The sequence below is a fragment of the Anomaloglossus baeobatrachus genome, chromosome 10 (genome assembly GCF_048569485.1).
Source record: "Anomaloglossus baeobatrachus isolate aAnoBae1 chromosome 10, aAnoBae1.hap1, whole genome shotgun sequence".
NCBI lineage: Eukaryota > Metazoa > Chordata > Amphibia > Anura > Aromobatidae > Anomaloglossus > Anomaloglossus baeobatrachus.
The window spans coordinates 102,732,616-102,753,383 of NC_134362.1; the positions used below are offsets into that span (position 1 = coordinate 102,732,616).

At 42.0% G+C, this 20,768-nt stretch overlaps 2 protein-coding genes across 5 annotated transcripts in view; one reads left to right on the forward strand and one right to left on the reverse strand.

Annotated features, from left to right (window-relative positions):
• Positions 1-2,108, forward strand: part of DNAJC24 (DnaJ heat shock protein family (Hsp40) member C24) — a 120,969-nt gene extending 118,861 nt beyond the window's left edge. For all 3 annotated transcript variants that reach the window (XM_075325553.1, XM_075325555.1, XM_075325554.1), the window contains exon 5: positions 1,862-2,108. In XM_075325553.1, coding sequence (XP_075181668.1) covers positions 1,862-1,998 — 137 coding nt within the window. In that variant the 3' untranslated portion in view covers positions 1,999-2,108. The remainder of the gene's footprint in view (positions 1-1,861) is intronic.
• Positions 2,109-3,818: 1,710 nt separating this feature from the next.
• Positions 3,819-20,768, reverse strand: part of IMMP1L (inner mitochondrial membrane peptidase subunit 1) — a 132,344-nt gene continuing 115,394 nt past the window's right edge. For both annotated transcript variants that reach the window (XM_075325563.1, XM_075325564.1), the window contains exons 5-6: positions 14,633-14,743; positions 3,819-3,983 (exon numbers count right to left, since the gene is read on the reverse strand). In XM_075325563.1, the coding sequence (XP_075181678.1) occupies positions 3,918-3,983; positions 14,633-14,743 (177 nt within the window). In that variant the 3' untranslated portion in view covers positions 3,819-3,917. The remainder of the gene's footprint in view (positions 3,984-14,632; positions 14,744-20,768) is intronic.

Consider the following 20,768-nt stretch of genomic DNA (forward strand, 5'->3'; position numbering starts at 1 on the left):
TATAAATAGTACAGTTGAAACCAGAAGTTTACATACACTATCTAAAATGACACACATGCTTGTTTTTCTCACTATCTGACATGAAATCAGAATAAACCTTTTCCTGTTTTAGTTCAATTAGGATTATGAAAATTATTTATATATTCCAAATGCTACATTTTTTTTTTGTTATTTTGTAAATAAAATTGGCCACATTTACTTGAGCCAAGTTACCATGCCAAGGTATAACTCTCAACTGGATCCTAATCTAAATTTCTGCCTTATTTTGTGTCAATCCTCTTGAGAGTTATACCATGGCGTGGTAACTGGGCTTAAGTAAATTTGGCAAATTTTATTTGCAAAGTTACTCATTTTTTCTACAAAAAATTTATGTTTTCTGAGCAGTAATGCATTTTCTAATTTCAATATTCACTATTTACATCCTTCAATTATTTTTTCACTCCCCTTTACTCGAGTGCAACTGTTAATTTGGAAGACCCATTTCCGCCCAAGCTTTAAGTTCCTGGCTGATGTCTTGAGATATTAGTTCATTATTGCCACATAATCTTCTTTCCTTATAATGTCATCTATTTTGTGAAGTGCACCAGCCTCTCGTGCAGCAAAACAACCCCACAACATGATGCTGCCATCCCCGTGTTTCACAGTTGGGATGATGTTCTTAGGCGTCAAAGCTTCTCCCTTTTTCCTCCAACCATAACGGTGGTCATTATGGCCAAACAGTTCAATTTTAGTTTCATCAGACCACAGGACGTCTTCAAAAATGAAGATCTTTGTTCCTGTGTGCATTTGCAAACATAAATCTGACACTTGTTTCTTTTGGAGTAATGGCTTCTCCCTGGCAGAGTGGCTTTTCAGCCCATGTTGATTCAGTATTTGTTTCACTATGGATAGTGACACAATCTTACCAGCTTCCACCAGCATCTTCACAAGGTCTTTTGCTTTTGTTCTTGTGTTGATATGTACATGTCTGACCAAAGCATGTTCATCTCTGGTACACAGAGCCCGTCTCCTTCATAAGCAGTATGATGGCTGGACATTCCCATTTTGTTTGTACGTGCGTATAATTGTTTGTACAGATGAACGAGGCACCTTGGAGGTATCTGGAAATTGCACCCAAGGATGAACCAGACTTGTGCAAGTCCAGAATTCTCTTCCTGAGATCTTGGCTGATTTCTTTTGACTTTCCCATGATGCTGCACAAAGAAGCAGTGTGTTTCAGGTGTGCATTAGAATACATCCACAGATAGGTTTCTTGGCAACATTTAAGTTAATTGGAAACACATCAGAGGCTTCCAAAGATATGACATCATCATATGGGCTGTCCCATATTGTTTAAAGGCATAGGACTCTTCGTGTATGTAAACTTTTGACTTTGCAGAAAGTAATAAAAATGCCTTAAAACATTCTCTCCCTCTCATTATTCTGGCATTTGGCAAATATAAATAATTTTGGTTCCTAATTGCCCTAAAACGGGAAAGGTTTATTCTGATTCCATGTCAGATAGTGAGAAAAACATGCAGATCTGTCTTTTCAGAGGGTAGAGGGAAACGTCTGGTTTCAACTGTAAATAGCATACCCCCTCTATTGGTAGCTGAACATGGCCAGAACTTTATCATCTAACATTTGGAGCTCTGATTTGGACAAGGATACGTCCATAAAATTAGCATATTTTCATTTTTAATAAAATGAATCGTCCGGTGTCAGAATGTATCAGGGTTGTATGTTGTTGATCTCTAAAATGCGAGGTTTCCTGGGCATTTACCAGGTCTGCTACAAGCAAACCTGGCCAGTTTGAGGGTTATGGTAATATGTCCTGTGATTGTCCATCACCAGTGGAAAATTCATGTTTTTTTGTTAACAGAAGAAGAACATTTCTCCTTTCCCTGTCGATGTGGGGGACAATATATTGCCGTTGAGAGCGACTTACAACAAACATCTTTTATAAATTGTGACTCCTGTTCGCTAATTGTAGAAGTCTTACAAGGATCACAAACGTGAAAGAAGCTGAGGATGAACATCTGGAATCTTCTGAATATCTATAAACTGCAGTCCAATGTACATAGAACATCAGTTTTGTTTTGTTTTTTTAATAAATTCCATTTTATCTTTTTAGTTTGATTTCATTGCAAGTTATACCAACAAATAAAGGCCCTGTCACACACAGAGATAAATCTGTGGCAGATCTGTGGTTGCAGTGAAATTGTGGACAATCAGTGCCAGGTTTGTGGCTGTGTACAAATGGAACAATATGTCCATGATTTCACTGCAACCACAGATCTGCCAAAGATTTATCTCTGTGTGTGACGGGGTCTTAACTAAATATTGGACATGTCCAAGGAAAAAAAAAAATAATACGATCCCATGAAGATAGTCGGCATTCATGCATGTGAAAGGGGTGTTCACAAACAAAAGGGGAGGAGTGGATGTTGGCACCCCTGTGTAAATAATCTGAACTAAGTAGCATGTTGGATTCTGCAAGTTCTCAGAAATTCATATTTTTTCAGAACGTAAACAAGATGTTATTGCTGTCAAGGAATGGAAACTTTTCTCACCTATAGGCTGAAAATCTATTCTCCCCTAGCCCTGTAATTAGCCAGTATTGTGGGTGCTCCTTAGAGCCAGATAAGTTTCGCTCTTATGATTCTAGTCTGATCATTGTTGTCTATGCTGATCTATTGTAACAAACTGCAGCTCTTTTACAGTTGGAATATTCCTGCAGACAGATCCAGCACAAAAGGTTTATTCAAATTATTCAACTTCCTAATAGAAATGATTTAGGTGGTTTTCATATTGGACTTTGTGGATCCAGAGAATTGGAGCTTCCTCAGTCACTCACCCCACCTACCTTTTATCAGAGGCTCTGGCTGCAGCTCTATTTTCATCCATGCTTATTACTGCAACTGTGAGTGGGCAGTGGTATGAAGAAGTCACTTAATGGACGGCGGATCTCCATTTGGTCAGTTTCACATATCCATTTTCACAGTCCTTAAACGGAATCCATCACCAGATTTTTGCCACCTAATCTGAGAGCAGCATAATGTAGGGGCATAGACCGCAATTCCAGCAAAATGTCTTCTATTGGGCTAGCTATAGTTTATTTATTTTAAATCAGTTTTAATCAGGAAGAGATTATCAATAGAGAACTAGTAAACCTGATGCCAGGTAGTCCTCCATATTCATGAGCATTGTATAACCCTACCATTGCTGATTGATTGATAGCTTTCTGTGTACACTGATCATGGACAGAAATCTGCCAATCTGAAACGTGGCTGCGGTTATAAAGAGGACAGCAAACAGGGAACTGCTAGGTATGCAGCAAATAAATCAGTGATTTTATCACAATGATAGGGAGCAGTTCAGTAACTGACACATCGCTTGAACCCGGTTGAGAACCTGGTAACGGATTCTCTTTAAGTATGAACTGTCTCGGCGTATCCTTACTCAAATCTCCAGAAATGTAAGTGAGGCGTTCTAGTTAGTGTCAGGAGACTGGGGGACAGTTCATGCATCTGGATCTATACTTGAACCACAAAATATGGATGTGTGAAACCAGGCTTACAACAAAAAAATTAGAAGTAACTAAACTTTTAGGAGGAATAGAAGATTATTGGTACCGGAATCCAGCCTTTGTTTATTGCATTTTATTTTCCAGAAACAAACTGAAAGATGCAAGACCCCAAAAATGGATCTTAAAGAAACAAAAAATCAATATAAAAACTTGTAAAATGCAGTACTGTATACACAGCATACCATGATGCAAAAAAAGAAGTCACATTGAAGTTTGCTATATCTGTGACAGATAAAAGAACACAAACAACTTAAAAGTACAGAAACTGTTTATTAAAAAAAATCATCCTATATCAATAAATTAATCTGCTCTACAGGGTAATTAGCAAACAAATCCCCAGAAACCGTGGTCAATCCTTCATTATACGTCCATTAGGATTATCCTGTAGAGGTCCAAAGGAGTTCAAAGGCCACAACTGCAAAAGAAAAGAGGTAACATGAGCAAAGATCTCACGCTTTATAATATTACATCTGTATAACTGTGGTGCTGCTTGGGTCTACAGCTAGGCCAGAACCGTCAGTCTGCTGATTGGTTTTTGAAATTCGAGGTCTCCACCAATCATATACTGTTTAGGATATTTAGTATAGGCCAATAACGCATACGGAGTGGCTTTTTATTTTTTTATTAAGCGCCTACTCATATAGTGGCATTCAGAACAATTATCGTGGCACACATTCCACATGGTGTTTAGACTACATTGCTATAATCATTATTCGTTGAGTTTTTGATGTTACAGAATTTCTGCATCTTTTGTTTAATTGCGTTTTTTTCATTGAGTTTCTGATGCTGCATTTTTAATGCTGAGTTTATTTTTGTCTCCGTTTGGTGTGTCATGCTTCAAATTAAGCAGTTTGTTTTTAAAACTTTATGCTATTAACATCATTTGGTGCGAATTACATTCATATTTGGGGAGTTTCTTTCTACAGTCATGGCTGAAAGTGTTTGCATCCTTGAAATTGTTCCAGAAAATGAAAGATTTCTCCCAGAAAATTATTGAAATGACATGTTTAGTTATACAAGTTTATTTCCTTTGTGTGTATTGAAACAGCACAAGTTAAAAAAAAAAAAAAAGGGAAAATGGACATAATTTCACACAAAACCCCCAAAATAGGCCAGACAAAATTGTTGGCACCTCTCCAAAATTGTGGGTAAACAACTTCGTTTCAAGTATGTGATTCGCCTTCACTCTCACATGTGGCAAGTAACAGTTGTAAAAAAAGGGGAGAACTTCACTCAATCTTTACATTGTGTCTGTGTCACACTAAGCATGGAAAACAGATGATAAGCGAACTGTCTGAGGACTTGAAACCCAAAATTGTTTAAAAATATCAACAATCTTAAGGTTACAAATCAATCTCTAGGGATCTTGATGTGCCTTTGTCTACTGTGCCCAACATAATCATCAAGTTTACAATCCATGACACTGTAGCTTACCGTATTTTTCGGCCTATAAGACGCACCGGACTATAAGACGCACCCTGGTTTTAGAGGAGGAAAATGGGAAAATAAAACTTTAAGCAAAAAAATGTGGTCATGACACACTGATATGGGGCGAGGATCTGCTGCTGACACTGTTATGGGGGTAATGTCCCCAAATTCTCTACTAAGGTACCCCATCCTGGTAATGATCCTCCTGCCTTGTATATGATCCTGCTATAAACCCCCATCCTGCTCATATACCCTCATCCTGCTCATATTCCCCCATCCTGTTCATATACCCCATCCTGTTCATATATCCCGATCCTATTGATATATCCCGATCCTATTGATATACCCCCATCCTATTGGTATACCCCCCATCCATCCTGCTCATATACCCCCATCCTGTTCATATACCCCCATCCTGTTCATATACCCCCATCCTGTTCATATACTCCCATCCTGCTATATGCCCCCATCCTGCTCATATACTCCCATCCTGTTCATATACCCCATCCTGTTCATATACCCCCATCCTGCTCATATACTCTCATCCTGCTATATGCCCCCATCGTGCTCATATACCCCCATCCTGCTCATATACTCCCATCCTGCTATATGCCCCCATCGTGCTCATATACTCCCATCCTGTTCATATACTCCCATCCTGTTCATATACCCCCCATCCATCCTGCTCCTATACTCCCATTCTGCTATATGCCCCCATCCTGCTCATATACCATCCTGGTATATGGCCTGTATCCTATAGCACAGAGAAAAAAAAAAAACATTTATACTCACCTTTTCCTCACTCCCTCCAGCACCGATCATCTTCCTCTCTGCGCCGCTGACCTGCGTGTGTTGAGCCGTTCCCCTGCTGCATCGCGATGTCTTCCTGTCTGTGCCGATCAGCTGATTCTTGTGGACATTAGCGGCGCGCACAATGATGACATCATCGCTGTGCTCGCAGCCTCCACAGATCAGCTGACCGGCACAGACAGGAAGACATCGCGTGCAGCAGGGGGACGGCTCCACACACGGGGACGGGTGAGTGTACTGTACTGATTCACTGCACCCCGCGCTGATGATGACGTGCGGGGGGCAGTGAATACAGCCGCACATGGTCACTCCAGGCTGTAATTGCCAGGGGTGATCATGCGGCCAGCTCTTTGCTATGCGCGCGTCCCCGCTCGTCCTCCCGCCCACCTGTCAGCGCCGGCTTCTGCACTGAGAAATGGGCGGGAGGATAGGCGTGCATATGTAATGAGCGGGCCCACGTGGTCACGAGCAGGCGCTGCTGCTACAGCCTGCTCGTGCCCCCGATGACCCGCAGCACCCTCATTCCCGGCCGCAGCCCTATAGTCAGACCATAAGACGCACCCCCAACTTTCCCCCAACATTTGGGGGGGGGGAAAAGTGCGTCTTATGGTCCGAAAAATACGGTACATCCATGGATGCGGACGGCAGATAAAAATTGATGAAAAAGTTGCAAAGCAGGATTGTTCGGATGGTGGATAATGAACCCCGATCAAGTTACCATAAAATTCAAGCTGTCCTTCAGGCTCAGAGTTCATCAGTGTTAGGGTGAACTATCAATCATTTGAATGAAATTCTATGGGTGGTGGGGGTGCAGGAAGACCCAGGAGGACTTCACTGCTGAAAGACAAAAAAGCTAGACTGCAGTTTTCCAAAATCCTTCTGGAAAAGTGTCTTGTGGAAAGATGAGACCAAGGTAGAGCTTTTTGGTAAAGCACATAATTCTACTGTTTACTAAAAACAGAATGAAGCCTACAAAGAAAAGAACACAGTACCAACAGTCAAAGATAGTGGAGATTCAAAGATGTTTTGCTGCCTCTGGCACTGGCTGCCTTGACTGTGCAAGCATAATGAAAGCTGAACATTACCAAAGGAGTTTGGTTCACAATATAGTGCTCTGCGTCAGAAACCTGGGTTTGTGTCCTAGGTCATGGGTCTTCCAGTAGGACAATGACCCCAAACGTACTTCAAGAAGCACCCAGCAATGGATGAAAACAAAGTGCTGGAGAGTTCTGAAGTGGCCAGCAGTTAGTCCAGATCTAAATCCCATTGAATACCTGTGGACAGATCTTAATACTGCTGTTGGGAGAAGGTGCCTTCAAATATAAGAGACCTGGAGCAGTTTCCAAAAGAAGAGTGGCCCAAAATTTCAGTTGAGAGGTGTAAAAAGCTTACAGATGGCTATAGGAAGCGATTGATTGCACTTATTTGTTCAAAAGGGTGTGCAACCAAATATTTCCCTGAGGGGAATAGTAATTTTGTCCAGTCCATTTTGTGGGTTGTCCTATTTTCCTTTTTTTTTTTTTGCTCAATTTTTTTATGTTGCTCCAATATACATAAAAGGAAATAAACACATGTATAACAGAACATGTGTAATTGCAATAATTTTCTGAGAAAGACTACATTTTCTGGAACAATTTCAAAGGTGTTCCAACACTTCCGGACATGCCTCTATCTATCATCTTTAAAACACACAAAATTTAGTACATTTCTTGAATGCATTTAATTCAGGTACAAGTGCATCTCAATAAAATTAGATTGTCATCAAAAACTTAATTTATTTCAGTAATTCAATACAAAAAGTGAAACGCATATTATATAGAGTCATTACAGAGTGATCTATTTCAAGTGTTTATTTCAGTTAATGCTTATGTCGCGGGCGGAGGAGGGGACGCCGCGCTCTCCCACTGCTCGGGTCCGGCTGCTGCTGCTGCTGCTCGGTGGCTCGAGCGATGGGCTGGATCCCGGGGACTCGAGCGGCGCTCCTCGCCCGTGAGGGAAAGGGGATTGGGTTTTGGGATAGTTTATTGTCCGTGACGCCACCCACGGTTGTGGTGATTAAGTGGACACCACCGCTGCTCTGCCTGGGGAGCCCGGGAGTGATGGTATGGAGCAGCCAGTTGTTGATTTGCCCCTCCGTGGGTAGGGGTTTTGGTGATCCCGGGGCCCAGTGATGGGGTTGGTATGGTGGACAGGCGGGTATGGGGCCTGTGGAGGTGCAGGGGCGCAGGGGCAGCGCTGTGCCGCACGGCACGGAGGTACTCACTCAGCCAGTAAACACGACACAGTTCTCGGTAAACAAACGGCTGGTTGGACGGGTCCCTCGGACGGTTACGGTGCTGCTGTTCCCTGCAGTTAGCGGTGACGGTCACTTCCCTGCACCTATGTAAAGTCTCTTGGTAGCGATGGGTTCCCACCGGTTACCCGCTCCCCAGCTTGGATATGGGCCGGAGGAGCCCCTCTCTTGCCCGCAGGCGCTGGCCCTGGGAAACTGGTGCCTTGGCGGTGGTGGTGTCTCCCCTTAACGGTCGGACTGTTGCCTTCAATCGGGACTTGGTTGTTAGGAGACAGAGGTCCCCTTCACTGACGGATTTGGCAAATTATGGCGACTCCTAGCCTTGCCGGGATCCGAAAGGCCCCTGCCCTGGTGCTGACTGTTCTTCGTATACTGCTCCGGTACCGCCGGGTCACCACCCGTCCGCGGTCCTTCCAGCAACCTCCAAGCAGTCCCCCTGCAGACTATCACCGCCGTCTGCTGACATTGCTGTCTCAGTGCGGGGCACACACCCGGACCAACTTCAGACTTTCTTAACTGTTCCTTTTTACTTCTTCACTCAAGCTCCTCTCCTTTGCTCCTCTACCACTTCCTCCTACTTCACTCCCCTAACTTCACTCCTGGTTCTCCCGCCTCCAGGGCTGTGAACTCCTCGGTGGGCGGAGCCAACCGCCTGGCCCACCCCCTGGTGTGGACATCAGCCCCTGGAGGAAGGCAACAAGGATTTTAGGTTAGCTTAGATGTACCTGCCGGGAATGTGGGGTGCATGTGATGTTGTGACCTGTGACCCCTGGCTTGCCCAGGGCGTCACACTTATGATTTGAGTTTTCATCGGCTGTAAGCCATAAAAGTCATTATCTCAGAAAATTAGAATACTATATAAGACCGACTGGAAAAAATGATTTTAATCTCAGAAATGTTGGCGCCTACTGAAAAGTCTGTACAGTAAATGCCTCAATACTTGGTTGAGGCTCTTTTTGCAGGAATAACTGCATCAATGCGGCGTGGCATGGAGGCGATCAGCCTGTGGCACTGCTGAGGTGTTATGGAAGCCCAGATTGCTTTGATAGCAGCCTTCAGCTCATCTGCATTGTTGGGTCTGGTGTCTCATCTTTCTCTTGACAATAGCCCATAAATTCTCTATGGGGTTTAGGTCAGGCGAGTGTGCTGGCCAATCAAGCGCAGTGATACTGCGTTTATTAAACCAGGTATTGGTACTTTCATGAGTGTGGACAGTGGCCAAGTCCTGCTGGAAAATTAAATTTCCATCTCCAAAAGGCTTGTTGGCAGAGGGAAGCATGAAGTGCTCTAAAATTTCCTGGTACATGGCTGCTCTACTTTGGTCTTGATAAAACACAGTGGATCTACACCAGCAGATGACACGGCTCCTCAAACCATCACTGATTGTGGAAGCTTCACACTAGACCTCAAGCAGCTTCGATTGTGGTCTCTCCACTCTTCCTCCAGACTCTGGGACCTTGATTTCTGAATGAATTGCAAAATGTATTTTTATCGTAAAACAACACCTTGGACCACTGAGCAACAGTCCAGTTCTTGTTCTCCTTGGCCCAGGTAAGACGCTTCTGACATTTTCTATCGGTCATGAGTGGCTTCAAGGAATGTGACAATTGTAGCCCATGTCTTGGATACGTCTGTGTGTGGTGGCTCTTGAAGCACTGACTCCAGCAGCAGTCCACTTCTTGTGAATGTCCTCCAAATTTTTGAAAGGCCTTTTCTTAATCTTATCAAGGCTGTGGTTATCCCAGCTCCTTGTGCACCTTAATCTACCACAATTTTTCCTTCCACTCAACTTTCCATTAATATGCTTGTATACAGCACTTTGTGAACAGCCAGCTTCTCTAGCAATGACCTTTTGTGGCTTACCGTCCTTGTGGAGTGTGTTAATGACTACCTTCTGGGTATCTGTCAAGTCAGCAGTCTTCCCCATGATGGTGTAGCCTACTGAACCAGACTAAGGGATTATTTTTAATGCTTAGGAAGCCTTTGCAGGAGTTTTGTGGTAATTATTCTAATATTTTTAGATAATGACTTTTGGGTTTACATTGGCTGTAAGCCATAATCATCAACATTAACAGACATAATCACGTGAAATAGATCACTCTGTAATGACTCTATATAAAGTATTTCACGTTTTGTACTGAATTATTGAAATTAACTTTTTGATGATATACTAATTTGTTGAGATGCAGTTGTGTCACATGGACAATACACAAATGTCACATGGATTTCATCCATGTGCTGTACATGGTTTAAACTGACCCATAAACATGTATTGGGCCTGGTCATCCGTGCTGCCAGTAAAAAAAAATAAAAAATGGACATGCTAGCTGTTCCAAAGATTATAAAGTTGCTAAGACCTGCAAATGATCACATTTTCAAGCACATAGCTCCAATTTGTGTCAGAAAAGCCAGATTGAAAGAATTTATTTTTTTTGTACACAGAAAATTTCAAAACATCAGATAAAGTCTAATGGAATGATGAGCGATGTCTGCTGATCGTTGACATGCCAGTTAGTTATCACAACTAGTTATGTGCGGACCTGGCCTGCAACAGTCTGGACCTGAGCGGTTTCAAAGGCACCCGAGGGCCGGGCCCGGAATTCTGGGTATTGATCAGGATCCAGCACTTGGGAAATACAAAAAAAAAAGAAAAATTAATAAAGCAAGTGTGCTGGCGCAGCTGTAACTGCTCCCGCAGCCGCTCGTTCACTTTCGGCACTGCGCATTATCCTTCATTGCATATGCACTGCTTTCACCACCCACCCACATCTGTGATTGGTTGCATTCAGATGCACCCCCATGCTGATTAGAAGAGTCAGACACACTGTCAATCACAGAAGCTGTGTGCGTGCGCATCTATTGTACAATAAAAATAAATCAATTGGCGTAGGGTCCCCCTATATTATTATCCCCAGCACAGGTAAAGCATTCGGGTACAGGCTGCAGCCCACAGCTGTGCTCTTATCTTGTCTCTGTATCAAAATAAGAGGAACCGCATGTGGCTTTTATAACTTTACATTTTAAAAAACCTGCTTGCAGTCTCCACACCCCCAAGTCCGACAGCTGGGAGCTAGTATTCTCAGGCTGGGGAGACCCGTGCTTATTGGGGTCCCAAGCCTAAAAATAGCAGCGTGCAGTTGCCCATGATTGCCACATCCAATAGATGTGATAGTCCCAGCACTTTACATGGCTCTTCCTGATTGCCCTCGTGCGGTGGCAATCTGGGTAATAAGGGGTTATTTACAGCTCATAGCTGCCACTAAGCCCTAGATTAGTAATGGGGGTCTCATACACCTCCCATTACTAATATGTAAGTGAAAAGAAAACACTAACACCGAAAAATACTTTATTTGAATTAAAATATATAAAAAAAACCTTCTTTCACCACTTTATTAACCCCCAAAAGACGCAAGTCCGATGTAAACCACACAAGGTCCCATGACTATTCCAGCTCTGCTACATCTGAGTCACAGCGAGCGCCATAGAACAGGACCACCTGTGAGACATGCTATCAGCAGTGACGTCTCTTAAGTTATTTGTGGTCACAGCTGGAGGTTCCCACAGTCCTCCACCTGTGATTGCTGGTAACCTGACCTCAGTGAAGTTAATGACCTCACCTCAGGTTAGGTCACTGAGTTTACGGAGGTCAAGATACCTGCGGACCTAGGTAGAGTACTGTGGGAACCTCCAGCTGTGACCGCAAATAACCTGAGTGACATCACTACTGATCGCTGCAGTTCAGTCTCTGCCTGAAGCTCAGAGTGCAAATCAAAAAAGTCCGTGGAGCCTCTGTTAGGAGTCTCAACACAGAAACTAGCCAAATATCCCTCCGGGAAGGACCTAGCCAAGGAGTGGCTCTTTTTAGGAAACCACCATAACCACCATATTAAGAGGCTCCACTGACTTTTTTGATTTGCATATTTCCCAGGGGACAATGCACCTAGGATTTCACTGTCTTGAGCGCCCTTGTTGGCTGCTGGCAGTGTTTTCTCTGGCTGGTCTCCCCGAGATCGGTGATTGTTTTGTTTTAAAGCTCAGAGTGGCCAGTCATGTTCTATGGTGCGCTCTGTGACTCAAATTCAGCAGAGCTAGAATCATTGTGGGACTTTGTGTGGAATACATCGGACCAGGATGTTTTAGGGCTTATTAGAGTGGTGAAAGAGGGTGGGCTTTTTGCATTTTATTTCAAATAAAGGATTTTTTGGTGTTTATTTACATTAACTTACAGATTATTAATTGAGGGGGGTCTCAGACACCCCCCTTACTAATGTAGGGCATAGTGGCAGCTGTGAGCTGCCATTAACCCCTTATTACCCCAATTGCCACTGCACCAGGGCAATCAGGAAGAGCTGTGTAAATTGTTGGGATTGTCGCATCTAATGGATGTGACATTCTGGGCAGCTGTAGGCTGCTATTGTTAGGCTGGGGGTCTCCCAATAACCGCAAGCTGGCATTTTAAATTTAAATGATTTTAAAAAAGCCGTATGCGGTTTCTCTTAGTTTGATACACAGCCAAGATAGGCACACGACTGGGGCCTGCAGCCGTATGCTTTCTGTGCTGGATATTATAATATGAGGGACCCTACGTCAATTTTTTAATTTATTTTTACTGTACAATAGACGCACACAGCGTCTGTGATTGCAAGTGTCAAACGCTGTCATTCAGCGTGTGGGCACATCTGACTGCAACCAAATCACAGACACTGATGGGCGGGGAAAGCAGTGCATATGCAATGAAGGTAATGAGTGGCCCTGTAAGTGAATGTGCGGCCGCGGGAGCAATTACAGCCGCGCCAGTATCTTGGTAAGTACAGCCCGCTTGCTCTTATCACCCTATCCCTTCTACTACCATTTTTAATTGCTGGATTCTGATCCCCACAGACTTATATGGAGACCAGCGTGTGGCCAGATGCCAAGGAACAGGTGTTTGTTTTTTTTTTGTTTTTTTTTAAATCTGGCTAGACACACTGGTCCTGAATATCTGCGAGTCCACCCATCACTAATAACTTGTCACAAACTGAGGGACTATTTCCTTGAAAGGGCAAACTTTAGATTATCATTCCAGCAGATCACAAAATGTGTGTCAGAGTGGTTGGGAGAACAAAAATGAACTAGAATGAAAGAAAGAAAGAGGTGAACCTCTGCACAGACTAATCTAATTTGTACTGCAAGTAAAACGGGACAGCACATACCAAGCCTAAGGCAAGAAAAATGGACCAAATTTAATCAGTGATTTTCATCAGTCAGAGTTTCCTCAGTTTTTTTCCCCACTGATGAGGGGGGAAAAAAAATCACCTATCACTCACTGAAAAACAGACAACACACAGATGGTATGCCAATGCTGTTGAACTTTTTCCATAATTGATATGACTTCAATTGCCGATTTTGATCCGACACTTGGACTAATGTCCCTACAATATTAAATAGGCTACTTGGGCCGAGGAAAAAAATCTGACATTTGAACAGCCTCATAGACTGTCATAGGTACTATTGGCATCCATAAAAAATAGCACTCATACATGAAAAATTGAGTAGTGAATGAGGCGTAATACATCAGTGTCTATAGAAACTATCAAAGTCTTTGCTCAACATTGGTCTAGGAGTCAGATGTCTAACTACAGGTGTTCCATTAACCTCTTGCCACCGTTCTCAAAGACTACTGTGGTGCAGAGCAAGATAGCTATGTGGGTCCATATTCTTCAGTGATGAGTCACACTTTTGCCTTGGCTGAAATGATAGTTGAAGAATGGTCTAGAGAGCACATATGAGACACCATGAAGAGACCTTCATTAGTGAAGGATTATGGTGTGTGGTGGTATAATGTATAGTATTCAGACTCCTCTTGTTTTCATTCAAGGTACACTAACAGTTTGGCATTACATTTATTTGCTCATGGAACCAGTAGTACAGCCATTATGCCAAAGTGTCCCAGGAGCCATTTTGCAAAATGACAACACCAGGCCGCATGTTGATCGTACCTCTATGAGGAACCCATGTGGACTAAAATGTGCTACCAAGGTGTCTAGTGTCTGCGGAGCTGCCAGCAGCAGATTGTGATGATTTGCCCAAGTGCAGTCAGTGTGGAACAACATTCTTTAGACAACCATTCATAACCCCACCGATAACAGCCAAGGTGTGTAAGTACAGGGATTTCTGCGCATGGTGCTCATACTCAATACCGAATCAAGCGAGAGGTTTTGAGAGATTTTTCATTTTTTTATCCTTTGCATATCATTAACACATCTATAGATCCTGTGATTTCAATAACTCAATGACATTTTCTTCTTGGTGATGCAATTTTAATGTTGTGGAGGGTATAATGAAAATGTATAAAGTCAATAGATCATTTTTGGGGAAACACTCCAAGCAAATATATGCTATTCCTAGAACAAGCTCTCTGGATTCCCATTACTTTTGAACTTGATGGGGGTAGAATCTTTGGGCCACCATATGACTTATGGAATAAAGCAAACAGAGCGCATCAGGGGAAACCTGAACAACCTCTATAGTAAAAGTTACAAAACTGAACTTACCCTCAGACAAACTCTTCCCCGGATGAGGGCATAAGGGACTGGTCCATAGTTTCTAGAGTCTGTAGAGTTGTCTAGATTGTCACCTTCTAACCACACATGGCCCTTGGGTACCTGTGACAACAGAGAAACTGTGCAGTATTGAAAACCAACTTAAAAGGCCTAAATAACTATCATTGTCCTAATGCAGAGGAAAATCATAACGGGTATGGAAAATCTGTCAATTTTATCGTAACACTGCATGTGAATGAATAGACAGAGTATCTTGGCTGTGTTGCCACTCTGTAACAAGCAACCAGTTCATTTTAACTAATAAAATCGGATTTTATAGGTTTGAACGATGGTATTAAGCTTCATGCTGCTTGGTCACAAAGTGATCTGCTATAATATGTGGGCAGGTATGGCAGGTGACAGGCCAGCTTAGATTCTGGGATCTACTGAAAAAATTTCCAGTGACTTATTAGAGTCCCAGGTGACACTAATATGGGGTGTAAGGGTGACCTGTTTCAGGGGACAACCACAAGATTCTCCAGCTACTAAGGAGCCTCCTGGGGACACCAATGTTTCTGAAGTGGACTGCCCTCTACTGCCTGTAGACCACACCAGATATCCTCATTAAGTAGATGTGATATTCACACATTTCATAGTGTTATATGGCCTAGAGTAAGCTTGGAGTAACCATAAAATATTTATTAATATCTTCTAAGCAAGAAAATGGGAGTAGTACAATTATCTGAAAGCTGGCTGGTTGGGTCATTAATTTAATAGACTTCAAAGAGGTCATTAGGATGCGGACTGAAATTCTGCTCTTCTGTCGCAGTAACAGCATGAAGAGGGCAGACACTCGTCAACATCCTGAGGCCACAACCAAGGCCAGACCTGTTAGTGGGCCCATGATTAGCTAAATGGTAATTGATTGTGACACCAATTACACATAATCTCATCATTTTATCGGAGTGGGCTTGTCAAACTTCTAATTAAGATCACAGTTCAGTCTATGTGCACACGGGATCCACAACACATTGCCATCATGTCCATCAAGAAATCGAAAGAAAGACTCTCTACATTTGCTAAATTAATGAGTGTTATCTTGGAAGGCCGACCGTGATTTCTATATGTTCAGAACGGTTAAACCTCCCATTTTATAGTGTACACTGCCTAATGAATCCAAGCCGTTCTTAAAGGATTCAATTATTAAGTGACTAGTAAAAAATGTGAGCTGCTGTACCACCCACCATGAGAGTGCAATGTACGCAATATTAAGTCTGATGACATTTACTCCAAGTCCCAGTCACTAGTCTCATCAATAGTCGTATTATTTCTTGGTTGCTCAGAATAAGGTTTAAAAAATTTTGTTTTATATATATTTAAATAAAATGTCAATCAAATGGAAAAACAAAAAAAAAAAAAAATACTTGGACACAATTTATCAAAATAATTTAAGAAGGATCCTCGAATAACAATGAATATAAACCTTGTCAATTGGAGAATATTCTTGTTATTCCCCAGCATGTAAAAGATTTTATCTATATGGATTTCCACCACTCAGTTACCATTCGCGACTAGCCAGATTATATTCCTAATTCCCTTTTAAATTGACAAAATTAACATTTCAAAGCCTTCTATAACAATGTAATTTTACCCCAGTATGCACCCACTAGTTTATGTACAACGACCAAACACCCCAGAAAATATATAATTTCCTAACATTTACTGCTGTTCAACCTTTTGTTGAAAATATCAAAAGTAAAAGGCTAAAATATAACCTTTATTAAAAAAAAGTTATTAAAACCCTATAGAACTCGGTATGTAACCAAAAGCCCCTCTGGGTTAAATCACAAAAGATCAAATTGATCCAAAATTGGCCATAGGCTAACAGGTAGTATTGGCCTGCCCAGAGACGACACTGATGCAATAACAAAAAGCAAACACGCAAAACAAAATAACATCACTAGTGTTTTCTATGACCCCAAAAATAGACAGTTGTCCTGTGAGTATAAATAAATAAATAGAAAAACACAAAAGAAGTACTTCAAATTCTGTTGACAGCTGTTAACAAACCATGCAATCCCAAAAGTTCACATTGGCAATACAAGTAAGAAAGAATTGGAACATTCTCACTGGATTAGTAAGGTGTGGGGAAGATCGGAGCCTCCTTCATATGGGTACTCTGGTGTCCATGACGTCACTGACCCTATAGATCTCTAGAACTCATTGAAGCCTGTCACCCCACAAACGTCTGCTCTTACAAAGGCAGACCACAGCTAACTATTACTGAACCCCTAAAATCTCCCTAGTTCCGTCCAACGCATTTCATTGGCATAGACTCATCAGGGGACATCAGTACATGTAAGGGTAAGAGGTTCTGTATCCCAGCTACCATACAAAATGAATTGTGGTTCAATGAGTTCTAGAGATATACAGTGTGTCCACTAGTGTGATGACTATTTTAAAAATTTTGCAAAACGAAAATGAAACCCTTATATTCGAGAAACAATTGCATTCAAATGACATTAGTATCATCAAATTTGTAAAATATTCAAAAAAGTTCCCCCTCTTTTTCATTTCAAAATTTTCAAAAAAACGATTTTTTTTAATCCAAGTATTCCATATGTTGAAAAGCTTTCCAATCTCACGCGGATGCCGAACGAACTGCCAAATTCTTGGAAACTTCAGTTTTCTGTTCAACAGCGAGAAACGACGACTGGATCGAAAAAAAATATGATAATGGATATAGAATTGCTCTGAAGGGAAACTCTAGACTTACCACTTTTATCCAGTGCACTCATCAGAAAGAAACTCAATCGTCTGATTGATCTAAATGACAAAAAACAAAAAGAAACCTTCTGATAAATTCACTGCAACACTTTCTCAGTTATTTGATGTCACCAGCGTTAATGGAGAATGAAAAAACTCCAAGGATAAAGAGCTCTACCTGAGGCAAGTTGAGAGTGGAGGCAAGGTTGGATATTCGACGCTCAAACAAGCTCCTTTGGAATCAATTCATCTAAGAAAACGAATCTGACTATCAATATTTCAAGCTCAAGCCAGCTCTTCGCAATCGCAACCCACACATGATACTGTCTCTGAATCTTTACCCGAGACTCCAAAGCCAACCTCTTCTTCCGCGTCATCTTCTGAACACACACAGAAATACAAAAGAGCAAGCACTACAACAGCGAGTTTACTGGTACTGAAAAACAACATTTCTACACATAAAGCAAATAAAGTGCTTGCAAACATTGCTGAACAAGGTCATGATCAACCGCTTCCAAGTCAGTCGGGTGTCTGGAGACGAATAATCTCAGAAGGACAGAAAATGAAAACCAAAATTTTTGAAATACTTCAAAGCAAAGATCCCTATTGTCTCCACTTCGATGGTAAAAGAATCCAAGGGGAAGAGTATCAAGTAGTTCTGCTGAAAAATACCACAACCGAAATCAAACTCGGTATTCTGAAATGTGAGAATGGTTCTGCCACGGCTATTCACAAGGAACTACATCAGCTAATTGATGATTACGACGCTTGGGAAAATATTCGCATGTTAATCTGCGACACTGCAGTAAAACTGGTCGTTTGAACAGGATTGTAACGCTGATACAGGATGAGGTCTTGAGAAAGGGCTCTCAGAAGCCACAATACATTGGCTGTCAACACCATGTACTCGACCTCCTACTGAAGCACGTCATGAATTTCCTTATTCCAAAGTCAACGAAGAAACCAGAACTCAATTATTTCTTCATTGACAAATTAACAGAAAACTATGCCTCACTTCAGATTGATTACCACCAAGTTGCAACAGATGATGTCAACACAGGCGAGAATCCTGGATGGCGAGATGATTTCAAGTTCTTATATGAACTATGTCAGGCATATCATCATTACAAAACAACATCACGTTGGCCTCGAATCAGTTGGAAGAAACTCCCAAACCTGCACATGGCAAGATGGAACTCGCGAGCTGTATATGCTGTTATAGCATTTTTTCTGATACCAGAGTGGCGCCGCGTCCTCGGTATAGCATGCGACTTCATCTGCTATGAATAGGCAAATGCCTGGTTCCAGTCGCAACAACGAAGCGTCCTTCAATGAACTGTTAACCTCACTCACCAAGACAAAGTGCAAGAAGGCAATTTAGGCTGCTTTCACACATCCGGTTTGAGCCGTTCGGCTCAATCAGGCTGTGAAACCTATGCAACGGATGCAGTGAAAACACCGCATCCTTTGCATAAGTTTTTTACATGCAGCCCATCCGGTTTTTGCCGCTTGCGGCATGCTACTGAGCATGCGCAGTGGACAAAACCGCATGCGGTGGCCGGATACGTTTTTTGCCGCATCCGGCGTCCATAGGGATGCATTGAAAAATGCGCCGCATCGGCTGGATGCGGCGTGATGCGTTTTTTTTTGCCGGCGCAAAAAACGTGTCAGGGAACGTTCCATCCGGCCGCCGCATCGGCTAAATCTGCCGCATGCGGCAAAAAACGGACGGAACGCAAGCCCATGCGGCGCCAATGCAAGTCAATGCTGGAAAAAACGAAACCGGAGGCAAAAAAACCCAGTTTCGTTTTTTCAGCAGAGCATCGGATTGTGCCGCACTGCTACAGCCGGATGTGTGAAAGCAGCCTAAGTGTTTGAAGGCGCACTGGTTGGTCGAGGAGTCATTAATTGACATTCCCAGATCTAACCAAAATGCTGAACGTGCTGTAAAACTGATGGAGGAACTACATGCGAAATCGAAAAAAATTGAAATTTTTGAATCTAACATTTATAGGAAAAAATAATTTTTAAACACTTCTTTTGTACATATTGTACTTATAATTAACTGTTTTATACCGTATTTGTTAAAAAAACGAATAATAAAAGTTGCTTAGTTATTACCATTATCGTTTCAATAATACAAAATTGCATGCCCTTTTTTTGGGGGAAAAAAATAATTTTTGCCTTATTTCATTTGAATGAAAGGGGGAACTTTTTTCTTAAAAAACCAAAAAAAAAAAGCAATACTTATTCTTAAATTACCCATAAAAGTTCCTCGATTGCACATGGTTTCATAAATTTTTTTTTTTTTGTCATTACACTAGTGTCCACCCAAATCCTGTCCGCCGCCATTAACATGAGAACGGTGGCAGCTATAAAAATAGAAGTGGTGTCTAGGTATAGTATTGTAGCCATGCGCTACGCAATGAAACCACCTATAGCGCCAGCTGGTGGAAAACAATGGAGTTAGCATTTTTATCACGAAAATGGAACGAGCGAGAAAAAAGTGAATTACAAAGTTGTAGGGCATCATCCATTCAATACGGATCGACACCTTGCATACAGAAAAGCTATGATTAGAACATGTAAAACTCACAAGGCTGCGGACGTGAAGCGATACCACATGGAGACTTTCCTACAAGTCATTGGGTATGGAGGCTGCGTGGAGTGGCCTCCACACTCACCTGACCTGACCCCATTAGACTTCTTTCTGTGAGGTCACATCAAACAGCAGGTGTATGCGACCCCTCCACCAACATTGCAGGACCTACGACGACTTATCACAGATGCTTGTGCAAACGTGTCACCTACCATATTGCACAACGTGCAGCAAGATACAGTATGCTGTCCAGATGTGCATTGCAGCTGACGGTGGCCACTTTGAGTATCAAAGTTTAATGAGCGCCATATGCGTGACAAGCATCCAATGTTTTTTTGGGGGTGAGGGGGGGGGTGTCATGGGTTTCATATCATAGCATTTTTGTATGCAAGGTGTTGATTCGTATTGAACACTTGGCTGACTCATACTCAAAGATATAATGGATGGTGAGCTTTAAAGTCAAAAGCTCAAAACATTGTTACCCTATTGCTTGTCATTGTATATAAAATTGCATAAACAAATATAAAAGTGAAATATGTTGAGTATGTATAATGTCTTTAAAAAAAACCCCACAAAAAAACCCCAAAAACCACATTTCCATTTTTTTTCCTCCACCCCCTCGCCCTTTCGCCTCTTCTGCTTCCCCCTTTTTTGTGGGGAAAAAAAGGAAGATAAAAAAATATTTAAATATATGTGTATATAAAAATAAATATTTACATACATGAACTTGTAACTGTGGAACTACTAGAATTCACATTTCTATATAATAAATGGTCTTATGCT